The 18,739-nt window shown below is 38.5% G+C and overlaps 1 protein-coding gene across 2 annotated transcripts in view; it reads right to left on the bottom strand.

Annotated features, from left to right (window-relative positions):
* Positions 1–18,739, bottom strand: part of LOC128529092 (adhesion G protein-coupled receptor A1) — a 225,257-nt gene that overhangs the window by 40,799 nt on the left and 165,719 nt on the right. Inside the window, exons 13-14 of one of the 2 annotated variants that reach the window (XM_053502426.1) lie at positions 17,326–17,533; positions 16,617–16,825 (exon numbers count right to left, since the gene is read on the bottom strand). In XM_053502426.1, coding sequence (XP_053358401.1) covers positions 16,617–16,825; positions 17,326–17,533 — 417 coding nt within the window. Of the gene's footprint in view, positions 1–15,825; positions 15,890–16,616; positions 16,826–17,325; positions 17,534–18,739 lie in introns of those variants that run through there. The other variant, XM_053502427.1, reaches the window with a different exon arrangement.

Raw genomic sequence — 18,739 nt, 5'->3', positions numbered from 1 at the left:
TTTCAATTAGAGCTTCAAGACCCACAGCAGCCATCTGCCCATATTAATGATTCTATCTGTTACATTCATATGTTATATTTATTTACTGATATTAACAGACAGTGCTGTGCATAATGTAAATCATTCATGGCACACCATATTTTATTATATATTTTTGGTAGATGGTGAACTAAACCGATTAGTTTACAACAAAATAAAGTAAAAATAAAGTAAAAAATAAAGTGTGAAAGTGAGTCTTGTTAACATGCAAGGTGGTGCATGTGAGTGGCAAAGCCTTCGTTCATTTGATCGCTTATATTCTGTGAACTGAAGAAAGAAGTGTGCTTTCGCGCTCTCTGTCTCTCTCTCTAGTCAGACTAGTCGGAAATGAAACGAATCACCTGAGATAGAATCCTCTGGTGAACTTTGAGCTAGATCTTGTGAAGTGTTTTTCACACAACTCTGAGTTAGAGTGAAAGTGGATGTTGCAAAGTTGGCATGAAAAAAAGTATCCAGTATCAGTACCCAGTATTGTATATATAATTTGTGTGTATATATATATATATATATATATATATATATATATATATATATATATATATATGTATACAATTTAAGTATCCAGTATCAGTACCCAGTACCCAGTGTGTATATATATATAGAAACCTCTGTAATCCAACCAGAAGCCAATGGGGACCATGGTATTTATTCCCATTTTGCCATTTTGTACGATTGTGGTAGGAGCTCCAGTCAACATTCACATGCACATTCACACACTACATGCAATTTGGGAACGCCAGTTAGCCTAATCTCCATGTCCATAGACTGTGGGAGGAAACCAGAGAACACAGAGAAAACCCTTCAAGCACAGTGAAAACATGCAAACCCCATGCACACAGACCCGACAGGGGAATTGAATCCAGAACCTGAAGGTGCACGGCGACAGTACTATAAGTAAAACAGCTGTTACGTTTTACTGAGAATATGAGTTCTTCTGGTAACTTTGTCACACTCGCTCCTTTCTATTTTTATGCAAATCCCAGGAGCGTACATTAGGTTTTTTTGTTTCAATCTAAAAACTGGTCTGTATTTTATTATATATATTTTTCTTTACAGCTATGCATTTATTCTCCTGTAATGTTATTTATTTATTACTTTGTAAGTTATATATGGAAATACTGAATGATATTGTACATAATTATGCAGACATAATAAACATATATATAACAGAATTGGTACAGCATATAATATGGTACCTTAGATCTTTGCACAGTACTGTATATTTACAATTTTTAATTGAAATTTAAATCAAATTCAAATTTTATTTGTCACAATCACAGCACGATATGCAGTGAAATGCTTAAACGACTGCCCGTGACCTTAAAAATAAAAAGATTATTAATAGGAAACAAATATGGAATATGCAGAATAAGCGTTACAAAATAAAAATAAAATATAGAAAATAACTTTGGCTAAGGAAAGAAAAATATATCTATAGATATAAGATAAGACAAAATATAACAATATACACAAATATAAACACAATATAAAGAAAAACCTAGCTGTACAAGTACAATTAAATTCTTAAATCTGATTGGTCAGCAAGTGGGCATTATTTCTGTATAACAGCACGGCTCATATATAGAGGTTCTATTATCAGGACAGAAGGTGAAAGTCAGCTTCAAAGAAAAACTATTATAATTGATGTGATGATGTGCATTTTTTTCAGTAAGAAACTTTTATTTAACGTTCATCTCAGATGTCATTGTTGTCGCTGTGCTTTGCAAAGTTTTCTAGCATGTAAAAGTCTTCGAGACGGGAGTTTTTTTTTTGTTGCTCAGTAAAATGCCAAGCTGCATTTTCGTGAGAGAGGAACTCGCTGTGAATGAGAGTGAAAGAGAAAAAGAGCGAGAGAGAAAGAGATGCTGGTGAGGGAGCAATTGTTTATCCCAAAGGGTTAGTTCCACATCATTCTAGGTGTGGATTGTTTTTAGATAACCTCACAGCCTGTCAGATTATTCCCTATATAACTTTAACAAGCAATATATAATGAACAAATTATGGCCTAAAAACAGACAACAGTCTATCACTGAGCCTGAAATCCCACGCTGGGCAATTTTGCTTCCTGTCTCTAAAGTGTTCAATAGGAAAACAGAGTTGCTGTGGCCTGTGGCAGGGTCAACATTTGCTTAGAGCTCTGTCTAAAGCAGAGAGAATTGCCTGACCCAAATATTTTCTTCCAGCTTATTGTCTGCCCTCTTCATTCACTGAGCACGCCACATTACTCGCTCTGAGAGGCAAAGATTACAATTTTACCATGCAATTCACAATTCACACCTCAAAAAAAACAAAAAACCCAGCAATTTTCATCCATCCCTCAAGATACACGCATGCAGTCAGGATAATGAGAGATACTTTATTCAGGTGCGGCGCGTATAAGTTTTCCACCCCGAGGCAATGTTAGAGTTCAGACGAAAAGAAAAAAAAATGCTTTTTTAAAACAAAAGAACAAAAAGTCTAAACCAGCAAGGACAGCTGATCGTGATGCTACTGAACTTAACAAGGTTTAAGTCTTAAAAGGTCTGCGTAGTAAATGATAATAAAAAATAATAAAAACGAATGACTGAACAAATGAATGAACTTTATAAATTAAAAGGCACCATAAGAACGTGAAATACTGAAACTCTTCAGGGCGATAAAACTAGGCCTGGAAGCTCATTACAGAAGTACTGTTGGCGGCAGCCGCCGCTCATCTCCTCTTATCACACGCTTTCTGAAATTACAAGAGACTCGCTTTCCCAGAATGCTTATCTGCCGGTGAGGAAGGTGAAGGGCAAAGTCACCTCAATATTACTGCCGTAATTACAAACCAGCTATCTGCACATACCATTTTAGGATCACTTAGGCGCCACACACACACCACAAATACAGTGATGCGAAGAAACACAGAGGAGCACAGACTAGAGACAACACCGAGCATCCAAAAGCTAGTGATCCACAAGAGTCAACAAGCTAAGGGGCAAAGTTACAATCTATTTCTGACTTTCACACCAGCATTACGTGACAAGTCTTCTTTTAACAGACTGCGCTAAATCGAAGGCAGGCCCCCAGAGCAAAGAACAAGGTGTAGTCTACAAGTAATGGATATAAGCCACATTAGGAAAACAACAGGCTCCGTCATAGCACCTGGTGACTTCTTCTCCACGGCTTTTACAAACACACACAGTTCAAAACATAACAGATGCTGCTTTCTAAGAATGCAGAGCTGGGAGTCACAAACACATCAAATGTTTACACTCTGTCTTCTGAAGTGAAAAAGAAGAAGAAGATGATGAAGAAGAAGAAGCCTTTATTATCATTATACAGTGTACAACAAAATTAAAATAAAAGGGGTGTACCCTGTCTCGTACCGCGAGTCCCTTGGGATAGACTCCAGGCCTCCTGCAACCCTGTACAGTATAAGAGGTATAGTTAATGAGTAAGTGAGAGTATAGCCAATTTTATGTGCCAAATCTGTCCTTTTCTGGACTTATGATTAGGTCGATGTAACAACTCTACTACTCCTCAGTCATACAAATTTTTTGTTGTAGATCTCTTATGTAGTTATGCATAAAAGTGCATAAAAGACGGCTGCACCTGCTGGTTCCTGCCATCGTAATCGGTAATGGGTTTTGTCTGAGGCAGGTAATTTCCGTCATCGCAACATAGCGGTTTCCTCCAGTATTCGGGTTGTTTAAAAGCATATAACGAGCCACACAAGACATCATTGTGACAGAAGATTTCATCTGGAAATCTGATTCTTTTGTCATGCCTGAGTCAACTCTCAACATCATTTTCCCTAAAGAGGCATTTATGTACAAAGACACACTCGACATTCGGCTGTTCATCTGAGTCATCCTGAACAATGCAAGTCATCACCCAGTTCTAGCATGCAGTGCGCAGATTTAGGCAAAATTATAATCGCACACAAACACACTGTCAACAACACATTATAAACTATACTTACCTGAATCAACATTTAACATAGTGTAAACAAACCATCACGTTCTGGTGTCACCTTAAACCATAACCAGTGTCATCTCTGGGCATCAACCAGACAGAACTTTATAACACTACAGGACTAAAGAACTAAAGCTCCCTGATTTAATAAGAAGCTCATGTGAATTTGAAGGAGTTTGAAGTAGTTGAATTTTGATTAATAGTCATAAGAAGTCATAAAAAAGCTGTAGGATAGGAGTGTAATACAATTCCCTATATCTATATCTGTTTATATATTTTTTGGCAAAATAACCAAAAATATTACATTATAATACTTAGAAGACACTTCTATGCTATACTTTATAATATGTTCGTTTGCTAACAAACTGCTAGTAAAACAGATGTTTTGCACATCTGTGTGCATCTGTAAACAACCCTGAGCTTCACTATATCATCTATTTAATGTCTACAAATAATGAAATAATATATATTATAGTCTATATATAGTCTATTGCTATATATATATAGACTAGTCCTCCATTCAACTGTAAATATTTAAAGCTTAAGATTCCTTAAGAGGTCTTTAGGTCATCTTCATGACAAGCTCAATATATGGCCATAAGTAAATTAAAGATGAAGAAGTTAGGGTTTAACACATCCTGAAAATGTCCCCCACGAGGTCTCCGGTTCTGAAGATGTCCTCTTGTCTTGTCTTGCTCTGTATGTTCATGTGTAAATGCTGAACACAGCAAAATTCCCAGTGGTGAATTAACACCTAGAGTGTTGCATTAACACACTACAGTGTTTGTACAGTACAGGTCAGTACTCAAATGAAGTATGAAAGTGGTAAGTCAACAGTGGGGGAAACATCCCCCATGTGGTGTTTATGCGAACCCAGTTTTAATGCATACTTTTCATCTCAACCAGATGTCCTGTAAACATTTCTGTTACAATAATAATAATAATAATAATGTGCCTCCTATCAATTATGTCTACATTCATATTCATTAAATATATTTTAGTTCCAAACCCTGTCCTTAACCCTATGCTTAACCATTATACTACTTTATGCCTAAAAAGTATAAACTGGTATGAAATTGCAAAGACTAAAAGTATAACTAGCACTCACTTACTCTCTCATAGTCTGTACCGCTTTATCCTGTATATACTGTAGGTTCGCGTAAGGCTAGGAGCCTATTCCAGGACACTTCCCAGGGCATGAGGACAGGGTGCACCTTGGACACGATGCACTCCATCGCAAATATTGAATTGTACTATAACTTTTAAACATGCTGTTTTACTTATTATTCATCTTCAGGAAGCATGTTTTCCTGCTCAGGATTGTGTTGGATCAGGAGCCTTTACTGAACACCCTTGGTGTGAGGAGGCAACACATCCTGAGCGGGCACCAGTCAATACACATGCATTCACACATTTATTTGCACCTAGTGAAAATTATAGTCACTAATCAATCTGCTGGCATGTTCTTGACATCCACAACACACACACACACACACACACACACACACACACACCGTTACCCACTGCACAACTAGGCTACCTAGATCTGTCATATCATCAGTACTGCAATGCTGCATTAGTAAGTATTACCTATTTATAATGCACCTGTTCTCCGCGGGCAGCGTTTCAACAGTGGTCTGCCGTGCACGTGATATTTGTTTATCCGGAGTTGCTAATTAGCTATTGGTGTAAGAAAAAAAAACAGAGCATTTTTCTAAAACAGAATTTGCTTTCTGTATCAAACGTCATCCCTAGTGAAGCACAGGATAAAGGGCAAAAGAAAATAAAAACATTTGAATGTTCCTGGTAGCATTACAAGTCAAATGCTGAAGTCAAATGAATCTCATAGTGTATTAAATTTGTATCCAAACCTGTGAAGATGATGTGCCTGAATTCTGTTGAATCAATTAAGTGCTATGGGAAATAAATGAGCTGTAGCCACGCCCACCACCTAAATTATGTAGCGTTATTATACAAATTCAAGAAGACTGGTACGAGAAATATTAGCACAAAAAATGTGAAAGCCGTCTTATATTTAGTCAACACTGCACCATCACACACACACACACACACACAATCAGAGAGAAACCAAAGGAAGGAAAAAAATAATAATTTGTTTTACCCACTGCACTATACTGTAACTGCTAGAACAAATGGGAACATTCGGCTTCTATTTTAGCAAGAAAACGTATACAAGGTGAGGAAGGAAAACAGAATTTCCTTTCTTACACTGGTTTGCGCCTGCTGGAAAATCTGTCATTAGCTTTCTAATACAGGGTTTATAATTGCATCCCCCTGATGGATGACACCTATTAAAAGATAAGAGTAGCTGCAGAAATATATCCACAAAGCCTCTTTCTCCTCTTTGTCTCACACACACACACACACACACACACACACACACACACTTTAGAACGAAGCATCAGTATTTTAATATGTAAGCCATTTACCAAAGGATCATTATCGTTTAAATAAAAATAGGTTAAAGCAATGCACTTTTAAGCAAAAAATAAATAAATAGGAACAGAAAATCAGCTTAAATACATTATGTATAAAGCAAAGCAAAGTATAAGGGTGTCTATGGATGTGTGTGTGTGTGTGTGTACTGTATTTAAGTACACTGAGCACTGCTTGAACAAAATTGAACAAAGGAGTAGGAAATAACTTTTAAAATGCCATTGAATTGTATAACTGGTATTATATAACAGTTCATTCTGACCAAGTAATCTGATCGGGAGAGGGGTATTCCAGAGTGGTTATAATAGACAGTAACAGAACTGGGATGTGTAAATTTATGTACCACGCCGTGTCCCAGGTGCTCTATCAATCGTTAATTACACTAACTGTCAGTCGTCATCATGGGTGAAAGTAGGTCGGTACGGTCCACAGAACTGAGGAGAGCGCAGGTGCTTCGCAAAAACCCACATTCTACTTAATAATTGCTTCTAAGGCAGTCCAAATTGCCTCTGTGTTATTTTATTTTCGCCTAACTAGCTCCTTAAAACAAGGCTGCAAAACCCCCTCTGTACCCCTGATTAAGGGCCCTACTAAGTGTGTGAGACAAGTGATTGTACAACCTAGCGCTCTAGATTTCCATTTAACACTATTGGGGATTTAACCCGGGAACCTGGAAATTCATGGAGCTTATATTCTAAAAAAAAAAAGGAATAAACATATAAATATATGAAGATAAACTTATGACATTTACAGGACTGTCCACCACCTGCATGGTTTATTCTCCTCACATTTTAACATACATACAGTAGTACTGGTAAGAACTTAAAACTACCTTCATCCCCTGTTAAATGGACTAACTGTCGCTTCACCAGCTCCGCCAGTCATGGTTGGTTAGTTCCAGAAGGATATGTGTTGGTGGAGCAAAATAAAAAAAATCTTTTGATTCAAATGTTGCCTGTTGAACTGTTGTACTGTATATACGCAATATCACACTGTTGTGTTGAATATCAGCACAGTTTGTGATATATTCCTCATAATAGTACCCTCTCATGTGATATACCTTAATACTCCGCTAATGTATGTTAAGTTAGGCCCTTATCTGTCACATATACATTACTGTACAGTTAAATTCTTTTTCACATATCCCAGCATACCTAGGGTCAGCCATAATACAGGTTCAGCCACTAGAGCAGATAAGGTTAAGGGCCTTACCCTACCTGGCCGACCTGGGGCTTGAACCACCAACTTTCCATTCAGTAACTCAGAGCCTTAACACACTGATCCACAACTACCCCAGAACTCCCATGAGCAGTACCCAGTATGCAGCAAGTACACGCTAAATATATTTTCACTGAGCTAGAAATTAGCACATGTCAGTGACTTGACCTGTCCTCCAAACGGTCCAGGTGGAACTAAATGAAACTAATTATGTCCTATTTTTAAGCATACACAGAAAACGTATTCAGAAACATTAAAACGGACGGAGGCATGTCTTATAGCCGTATGTTGCTCTTGGATTAATTTTAACAAGATCAATTATAACCCTCGTTCCATACCTAACACTACTTAAGCCAATAGATTAAGTGGAACAGTTCATCAGCATTAATAGCACATTAGGAAGCCACAATACAATTCTTGATTAATGACTAGAAATAAGTTTATAATGACAAATATAAACAAATTCCATAATTAATGTGTTCTTGCTATTAGATGACATTAATTCGAGGACTTCACTTAAGGTTGACCTGACTTACATTATTTATACTCATTTATTACCGTACCGTATTATAACACCACAGATCAATGCCTGCTTGTTGAATTAATTAAATAAGCAGTAAAAAGCCGTACAGGGCATGCTACAGATGGCAAAATAATCAATGATGGGGTGAAGCCTGATGTGCCGTGGAGAAGACTGTATCATCCCAAACTGGTTTAGCAGCAATTTCCCCAACGCTGAAAATCATCAAACATTTACTTTTTATATATTTACAGTTACATTTAATGTTGCAAAATGTCCACAAAACAACGTTGTATAATCGTTTACGTTAAAGTAGCCTGGAGTGTTGTTTTCTCACCATTGTCTCTGTTTCTCTCTCTTAAAGTTCTTAAATAATTTTAAATAAACATCTTATTGAAAGCTTCACCATGTCAACTTTTATCCAGATATTAATTCTGTTTGAGGGCACATGTTCTGGTTTAAGAACTGACAATATATCAGAGAAAATGCAACAATAAAAAAAACAATCCACAGCCAAAACTAATATCAGTGTTGTTGTTATAGAATCTCACCGTCAGACCAGTGAGAATTAAGAACTGAACAGTGCTGTGGAATAATAATAAAAAATCCTCAAAAGTCCAAATCAATTAGTATTTTTTAAACTACAGCATACACTGATCAGCCATAACTTTACCATCCAAAACATTAAGCATGATATTGTGTAGGTTCAGGTCTGGTCACTAGGGGCATGACTCCACAAGACCTCATGGGAGGGGTATTATGGTGGTGGTATGTCAGCAGAAGATTCTTTGGGTGCTGTGACTTCTGGGTTTGATACTCAAGGGATTGACCTTGTTTGTCCAGTGCATCCAATGGTTGCTCGATTAAACTGGGGTCTGGGGAATATGCAGGCCTGGTCAGCTACCTTGGGCTCTTTGCCTGCTCGGCCCAGTACCCAGTTGGCTGTGGTGCACTAAGTGTTCTGGTTTCTTTCTATCCTGGCCAGTATTGACTTTCGGGGGGAATTTAGGCTGCAATAACTTTTTTGAGGACTCGGACTGGACTGACTGGCCTTGTTTCGCATGGGCAAAGATGAGCCTCGGGTGCCCTTGATCCTGTCACCAGGTAACTGGTATATAATTGTTAATGTTAATGTTAGGGCTAATCAGTGGATAATTACACACAATGATATCCACCTAAATAACAACAATGTTTGTATCACTCCCTATTTTAGTAATGAATGTGACAAACAGTAATTAGTGTAGGTTTTCATTTGCTTAACATTGAATCAAATAGAAATTGATGTAAGTCAGAACCTCAGAACTATTCCACTGGACGCACGTTTTATCTTACAGTTCTGTTTATTTCCTTTTATCTTTAAGCAAAACTGTTGTAAAAAAAAAAACTCATACACATGCCTATAAAAACATTTAAAGATTTAGATTTTTTTACTTTAAAATTTTCCAAGAAACCAGACGAGAATATTCCAAATGATTATAAAATATATGCCTACTAAAACTAATTAATTCTTAACATTATATCGGACATTCAATAAGACAAGAATCACAGGATTATGGTATTTTTCACAAACCATGGTGTAAATGAAACAGGAGGACTGAAAAAAATAGTGGACATATTGAGCAGCGTATGGACAAAGAATTGTCTTTGTTTATTATTATTATTATCAGTAGTAGTAGTATTTATATTTTATTAATATTAATAATATTAATATTCATATTAATCAATATTAATATCTTCCTATGATGGAATGTATAAAAATGCACATCAGAGGTTGTGTATTAATGCACAAGTTTATGGTTCAGTGTTGCCCGAAGAACAACTGCAATGCCTCATGCCTATGAAATATAAATAAATATGATTTGACCTTTAGCAGGTTTAGCAGAGAAAGAGAGCGAGGAAGAGTGATAGAGAGAGAGGGAGAGAGAGTAAGAGAGAGAGAGAGAGAGAGAGAGAGAGAAGGAGGGCCAGAGGTAACAAGTGTTAAGCTATTCAGGAATCCTCCCTGCAAGCTCTGAGGCTTTATCGCCATTTATCCTCTTCATTATCCCTGAGGCCAACACAAACAAGCTAACACTGTGCTGCAGTACAGTGGCTTCTGGAGCATGCCTACAAAAGATCATTGCATTTACATTCAATACTGCATTCACACAATTTCTACTGGCAATTTAGACCATGGACAATATTTTAGCCTTAAAAGCCTTCAAAACATACTGTAATGTTTCCATTATGAGAAAAAAAACAGTAAGAAAAAATCATGCTATAACACAACCTAAAGTATCACACAACAACTTTTGCTTACAAAGTATTTTCAGAGAGAATAAAATGAATATATCACTGAAGTAAGAGTGCAATTATTATGGTATTCTGTTAGAGGAAAAAATGGGTAGATTTTACTTGCTACAGGTTTTTCCCTAAGCCTTTAGTTTACAGTAAGTAGGAATTTAGGTATTGCATTTTTTTGTACTAGTTTGTGGCATGGTATGTTATGAATTACTGTACATGCTATGTTTTAGAAACTGCATGACATAAATATCTTTTTACGATACATATTACTTTTCAATTTTTGTATTATGGCATTCATCAGTTTTTTACGATATAAAATTCCACTCACAGCAACAAACAATGAAACTGTTACTACTGGTAAGAGTCACATAATAAGCAGACATAGCAAACTATACACTTTAAATGAATAAAACTTCTGATTAAAATCAATGTGAGCTAGGTAGATGATGTGGTATAAAGTGAGTGTGGCAAATAATTTGTCTGTTTTGTATCTGAAATGTCAGTTACTCAATATTTATTTATTTACTTTTTTATATAATACTGTTGTATAAAAGCAATATCACACTTGCAATTATTTGATTTCTTGCACAACTGTGATTACCTGCAGCCAAACATTCAGTACAACCACAATCTTTTCAGATATTGCATAACTAGCTAAAAGAGAACAGGTGTAGAGTTAGAAGCCAATGCCAGGTGGCAGAGATGGGAATAAAACAGAAACAAACATACAAGTGAGGTAAGAATCTGTGGTTGTGTCTCTTGATATATATTATGCTAGGATCCACCTGTTGACTTTATGATGTCTCTGCCTGCTAAAAGTTTTACTATTCTTTAATCATTAACATGAACTTAGAGTCAATTCTGGTTATAAAAAACAAGCAAATTCCATAGACTGTTTACATACAGTATAGTATTCATTAGTTTCATCTATGTATTTTTAAAGTCACATCTGGTCAGAGTGTTGTTATATTTGAGAGTAGTATTTGAAAAATTTGAAGAATTTGTATGATCTGTAGTTGAGGGTGAAAAATTCGAGCCTGTATTAGAGGTCTAAAAATAATAATAAAAACCCATGGTGCAAATCAAAATTTTAAATTGTGTAGACAATAATCTTGCCCTAAAATACTGTGGGTAATATAGCTTATTGGCAACATGCAATTTATAATTTATAAATGTAATTCAGAAGCATAGATCTGTATCATTATCAACTCATTAGTTCTGTAATTGAGTAATAGGTGTATTTGCATATTAAAGGCATCATAAAGCACTGACCCCGATGAGAAGTCTGAAAACCACACACCTGGATAAGTCTCCTTTTCAGTGCTTCATTAATTTGCTTTGGTGGTTTTATCCATAGGAAGTAAGGCTTAATAAGTTTATTTATAGTGGTACCTTGACCTATGTACAAATTTAATCCGCCCCTGAGGTAAGTTCTTAAGGCAAGGTTCGCAAAATGAATTTTCCCATAGGAAATAATGTAAATGCCTTTCAGCCACCCACAAATATTACCGATATTACTAATTTCCAACACTATAATCATATTTTTTTAATATAAAAACAATCAAAACATTTAGAAACAACATGCAAATGGAGGAAAATCTGAAAAACAGATATTAAACCTTACTTAACCCTATTTATGATTACTCTTGGTACCAACTGCTTTAAAAATTAAACTGGAAGTTGCTCTCTTTACAGTACTTCTTGCTACTGTGCTTGCTAACAGTCTTGGGAGCCATGGTTTCTATGTGTTTACTCTATGTCTACATTTTAAGTCTTGCACAAAAAAGAAAAAACACACACGTACAAAAAATATGTAAACTCACTTCGCTTGGCTTTTCACTGACGCAAACAAGTTTTCAACGGCTCCTGGACGTACGCACAATGTAGCCGACATTTGGTTCGGCTCAGTTCGTTGGGTCATATGCCAAAAATGCTTTGCATGTCGAGGCAAATTTCTTGCAAAATTTCAGTTCTTAAGGTGAAAATTCTTAAGATGGTGTGTTTGTATGCAAAGTTACCACTGTATATTAATATACACTAATCAGTCATGACATTAACACCACAGACAGGTGAATTGAATAACACTGATTATCGATTATTTTTCACTAAACTGGTATCAGGGTCATGGGCACACAGGCTTATCTATGCTTTTGGGGACCTGCTTTTGGGGACCTGTCTAATTCTATTCCACAGAAAAGCCTATGCACAGCACAAACTGACAAAAAAAATTAAATGCTGGCCACAACAGATCAGGTATCACAGTCTGATATGCACAGGGCCCAGCAGACAAAGAGTTCAAGGTTGTTGACCCAGCCTCCAAATTTGCTAGATCCCAATCCAATTGAGCAGCCATGAAAACCCCACCCCAAGCTCCACCCTGCAACCCACAGCACACAAACAAAAGATCTACTGCCAACATCCCAGTGCCAGACATCAGCCCCACAGGTCCCATGGAGCTACAACCTGAGGGGCCAGAGGGGAACCTAAAACCTAGGTGGTCATACTGGTAATAGATAACAATATGATTATTCAGGTATATATCTACACACAGATCTCACTTAGGGTCACTTTCCAATTATGCAGTATGGCTGCAAATGTCTCACTGTTCCTAAATAAAATTAAGTAAGTAAGCTACCTTTAAACTCTAATTGTTTAATTTTGGTGTGGGTGAGCCAGGGTCCAGTAGAGTTTGATCAAATTGTTGCCCAAACACATATTTTTATTTACCAGTTGATTATTAGGTGTTTTGAGCAAGGAAATTGTCAAACTGCTGGACCCAGGTCCTCTGAGAACAGAGTTGATCACTCCTGCTTTTAAAAAGCATGGCTCTGGTGCTGTTTACTGATGACAAGATGCTGAAACAAATAAGCAGAAGTGAGACTGAGAGTTTGTCATGGTGATGGAGAGAGACAATTCTCGAGAAGAGTGACTCAGCCTTTTGCTCCACCCCAACATTACTGCTGCACTGCCAGGAAAACACATTCAAGCCAGCATGCTCTCGTCATTATAAATTGACATAAGCAAACTCATAAGGAAAGTTGCATGTGGTTATGGTTGGAGTGATGTGAAATAGCAGCAGTCCTTGCCAACAAAACTGTTCACTCTCGTTTACACCACTTCACTTTTTTTGGGGGGGAGGAGAGTGAGTTAGTTAGCTGGAGTGGCGCTGCTGTAACTGTCCATGGTTCTGAATAAGTACCTAAAAGGAGGTCTGAGACTAGATTGCCATGGAGCATAAACCGTCCCCTCTTATAAGCTAAATCATTATCCTGGCGAAAATATCAACTTGAAATTGTGACTACAATCTGAAGATAAAAGTCAATTTAATTATGTATATAAGATAATCCTTTATGACTTCTTTAAATCAGCTTTAACATTTAAATCTTCATGAAATATCATTTGAGCAAGAGCATAATAAAAATCATTACAGACAACTCTAAGACAATCATGGTTGACTCACCAGCAGATAAAAAGAAAGCCTTGAGAAAAACACAAACTCCTTAGTAACCTAAGCATGAGCAAAAATAATGGTCAAATGCAAAATTCAGCTAAATCTCACCCACAGATATCTACCTCCTCCATCAGATTACACTTGCCAATACTGCCTGCTGCTACTAGAATTTCTAAATCAATAAGCAATTTCCTATCAGCTGTGATCAGCAGATGGGGGCTGCAGGACTAACACGTGGGTTTTGTGGCCTGCGTGAGAAAGGAGGGGGTAGTCAAGGTGAAGGACATGGCCAATTGTACAAAAGACAGCACAAGATCAGTCTCTGCTCTTGACCACCAGAAAAAAAAACCATGGCATACTGTCCTCATCCACCTCCACACACACACACACACACACACACACACACACACACACACCCATCAAGCACTTCTATTTTGCCATCTATCCCACAGTGTGTTGAACTACATGGTTTAAATTAGACTTCGTTGCAAGATGCTGCTTTTAAGTCAGGTAACAAGGCTAAACATTATGACAGATTACAACATAGAACCCAGACTGATAAAAAGAAAATTATTACTTTCAGACAGAAAACGGTGCCGTTGTCTTTTATTGCCATACGCGAGGGAATGATTATTCAATGTTTTTTTTTTTTTTAAATCTTCTCAGTGAGATTTATTAGAAGAAATATCAGCAGCAATATATTTGAATAGTGGATGTCTGTTATAGCCGATCATATTTTATAATAGGCAGTGAAGAGTAAAACAGGTTTTAAAAAAGAATTGTAGCTCAGATCTAATCATTAAAGAAATATAGCGTTTGACTTCTGGTTAGAGCGTATTTAAATAATATTCAAGGCTAAACACTTTTTTTTTTTTTTTTTTTTACACAATAGACGATTGTGGAATATGAGTTATCACTTAGACCAGAATACAACATCTGGGCGCTGATCATCGGAAAACGAGAAAACAATCGTCCTTGAACGGACGATATGATGCTGAATGGAGCTGAGCAACAGGTTCGGCAGTTCATTGCAGCGACAAGCAAAAAACAAACAAACATACAAACAAACGGAAAATAAATATTTTTAAAAAACTCTTCATTTGGTACTACAGGACTACACAACGAAAAAGAGTGATGTCGCAAATCGGTTTAAAGGGCTCTCTCTTCTCGGGCACTGCGCAGAGGAAGGACTGCGGGTGTGGTGACTGCATTAGCAAGCGCACTATCCTGAGCGCCTCTCTCTCTCTCTCTCTCTCTCTCTCACACACACACACACACTCACGCGCGCGCACACTCATACGCACACTCACGCGCGGGCGGTCTCTCTCTCTCTCTCTCTCTCACACACACACACACACACTCACTCACGATATATGGTGCACGGTATAGGGCACGCACAAACAGACGCACAAGATCAAAGAACATACTATACATAGTATAACATTATGTATACATAGTATATGAATGTTAAATCTCGTAACGTTGAACAGCAACACAGCAAGACTGAGTGAGAGAGAGAGAGAGAGAGAGAGAGAGAGAGAGAGAGGTGCTATTATCCAATGAGTGCCAACAATCACTAATGCTTCACTTCCATTTTCTAAATCGCCTCACGGGATCACTTTTGTTCAGGTGATGACAGCCGTATGACAGGACCCCGCATCTCTCTCTCTCTCTCTCTCTCTCGCTCTTTAGAGATTAAACATCCAAACACACACACACACACACATACACACTGCCAGAGCCCAGAGCACCAACTAAACCAAACTCACATCTGCCAACATCTTTGTATGCCACGCACACGACCAGCGCTTTATACCTCCACATCAGCCCATTTCACCGAAGCAACAGTCAGAGAGAAACACCAAAGTGCTCACTATATTCCCTCATACGTTTAACACAAATCACAGCAGTGACCGACCTCCCAGTCTATCGAATCCCAGTCGTCGGTGAACATCCGGCGGGCTTGAGCTCGTCCCAAAGCGGACGAGGCGCGACGGCACTACGGAGCGACCGGGAGACGCGGTGATGATGATGATGATGATGATGAATACGATGACGATGATGATGCCATTGCGCCGCCGTTGGTGTTACAGTCATGAAAGCGATTGTATATGGAGCGTCCGCATCCGCAGTCCGGTGTAGCAGAGTGAGAGCACAAGTGCAGCCGGAGAGCGGCATGGAGGCGACGCTGCTACAGCTGCTGCTTCTCTTCACCGACAGCGGCGTTATTACGGGGCGGCGCGGCGCGGCTGCAGCCAATTAGCGCTCCGCGTTGCGCACGCGGCAGGCGGAACACCGAGCCACGGAGCGCTCCAGCTTTTTCCCCCCTCTTTGCAGCGGCTTCGATTCGATCTGGACTGCCGAGAAACACGAGAGAGGAAAGTGGGCGGCGGGGAAGTTTGTCACAGTTCCATGAACAGATGCGAGGGCGTCAATCTTTAAGCGGATGCGCTTTTGAGTGACTTTTTTTCTCCCCCCCCCCAGAGAACATCTTCATCTATGAATTTCAATGAGAACAGTGACGTGCTCATGATGTACACGTGACGTAGAGTTTTTTTTTTTTTTTGCTAATTATGACTACTAAGAAGATGTATCCAAAAGAGCACACATTCGGCATTTTCAAAAGTACCCTATGTCTGTACAACCATGCGTGCAGTTGGAAACCTGTAACCAGCACAGTAGCACATAAAGCGACAGGCAACGGCTTACCATGAGCACGGCGAAGTTTTTATGCTGCGTGCAGTGTACAGTAGTGGTGTTGCCCGTCGAGCCCGTTATGTGGCAGCCCTCCGCCCGCCAGCCTCCGTGTCCATCCAGCAGGTCGAAATCCCAGTAGGCTGCAGTGGGATCTGCACCTAGAACCCAGTGCCTCAGGGTAATAACGACGGGCTGAATGGAGCTATCGAGACTGCAGCCATCTACAAAATATAATAAATAAATAAGTAAAAAAGCAACATGTTGCATCAAGACCTTAGGTGCAACGTTATTGTATTCTGAACGCGCGCAAATGCGCACACACTCTCTCTCTCTCTCTCGGTGTGTGTATGTGTAAGTCTCAGACACCTGTTTATGGAGTAAAATGGTAAACGGTGCAAATCTTAAGCTTCATCTTAACAGTTTGGTGTACTTTGCAACTAATAGTGTGTAAATTGGAATAGGCAATGATAAAAGCATTTACATGCTGCATCATTTAAAACATGCTTAATTGTGATACAACTGCTTACTATTATTATATTATTATTGTTGTTATTTGTTATTTTATTTTCTACCCCAAAACCTAAACAGCCAGAATGATATTTAAATGAGCTGTCGGGGCCGGTGGCGCATTTCCAACCTATTAACCAATTACGTCCTGCGCACATGAACTAAATGCGCTGCGCGACCGCGCAACAGCTATGGCCATAAATTTCCCCCTTACCTAATTTGACGAAAGCGACCGGAGTGGCCACGCTCCTCCGCTTGCCGTCGTCTGCCAAGCTGGACGAGTTCCCCGTGCATGGAAAGAGTTTCCCATTGCGAAATACAATCAGCTGCAGTCTGCAGGTCGAGTTATCAACAGATCGTAAGGCGGAGGCGCGCACTGAGCCAGCCAGCGGTAAATGAATGGAGGCGACAGCCACTGCGCTCTGTAAACGAAATGACACAGGGGGGAAACGGATGTTACACAGCGGCATGCGCCAAATCGACGTGCACAGGTGTTAAAAGACTCATCTAACTAAACTGATCTGCATGTACGTGACAGACAGATCCCCCTTTAAGTTTTAAGGTGAGGATACCCAGCTTGGCCGAGTTGTAAGCATGATCAGTTTGAGGATGATCCGATTCCATACCTTACTTTTCTTTAAGTGACTCGGGGGGCGAGTCGATTCTCAATCAAGCCTTGGATAAATTTAAAGTACTTCAAAGTGAGCTGTTGTTGTTTTTTTCTTTCTTGTCATGCCAGTGTATTATTCCGGAGAGCGCTCTGAGAAGTAAATCAAGCGAATCAGATTACACTTGGATTCGATTCAAGTTGAAAAGAATCGAATCAGTAAATTGAGTGCACACAGAGCACAGAGCTCCCCGCCGCCGCGGCGGAAATGGTTCCTACCGCCATTGTTAGGCTAGACACATAGCTACAAAAAGCAAAAATGTTCTCCTGGCTCCATAACTTCTGTATATATATATATATATATATATATATATATATATATATATATTTGTCATTGCATATTGTCAAAGTCAAAAACAAGGAACATTTACTGAACTGGAATTGTGACTGTTACAAATATGTAAAAAGTAATTCAGTATTAAGATATTTCAGGTGAAAAAAAAAATAAAAATAAAACCAAGGATATAGCTTGAATCTGCATTGTTTTACCCGTTAACCTTAGATGGAGTAACGACACACTCAATGCCACATTTAGCAGTAGGCTTTCACTCAAGCCAAAAGTTATTATTTTTTAAAGAAGGCAGCAATGGAAAGCACTGAATGGGCTGCACTTTAGCTTGTTATTTGGGCCGTACCATTTATAATACCTTTAGTAGGTATTTCCCTCCCCTGAAAGGAGCTGGTAGTGTCCCTTGAATTACCTTTTAGTCCAAAGCTTTTAAGGGACAACAATATTCATGTCTCATATAAAGATACAAAAACATTTAAAGGTTCAAATAAATGGGACCGCTCCATGTCCTAGAAAACATGTCTATTGGTACATTCATTTTTGACAATGTACCATACTACTAATTTCAATACAGCTACCAGACTTCCACTACATTTTTTATGATGGTAAAATTGGTCATAAATTATGACTAACATTGTCTACACATGGACATACGCATTTGGACCATCAAGC

Source organism: Clarias gariepinus, chromosome 8, assembly GCF_024256425.1.
Source record: "Clarias gariepinus isolate MV-2021 ecotype Netherlands chromosome 8, CGAR_prim_01v2, whole genome shotgun sequence".
Lineage (NCBI taxonomy): Eukaryota > Metazoa > Chordata > Actinopteri > Siluriformes > Clariidae > Clarias > Clarias gariepinus.
Note: the sequence above shows the minus strand (reverse complement) of the source record. Positions and strands in the feature narration are given on the sequence as shown.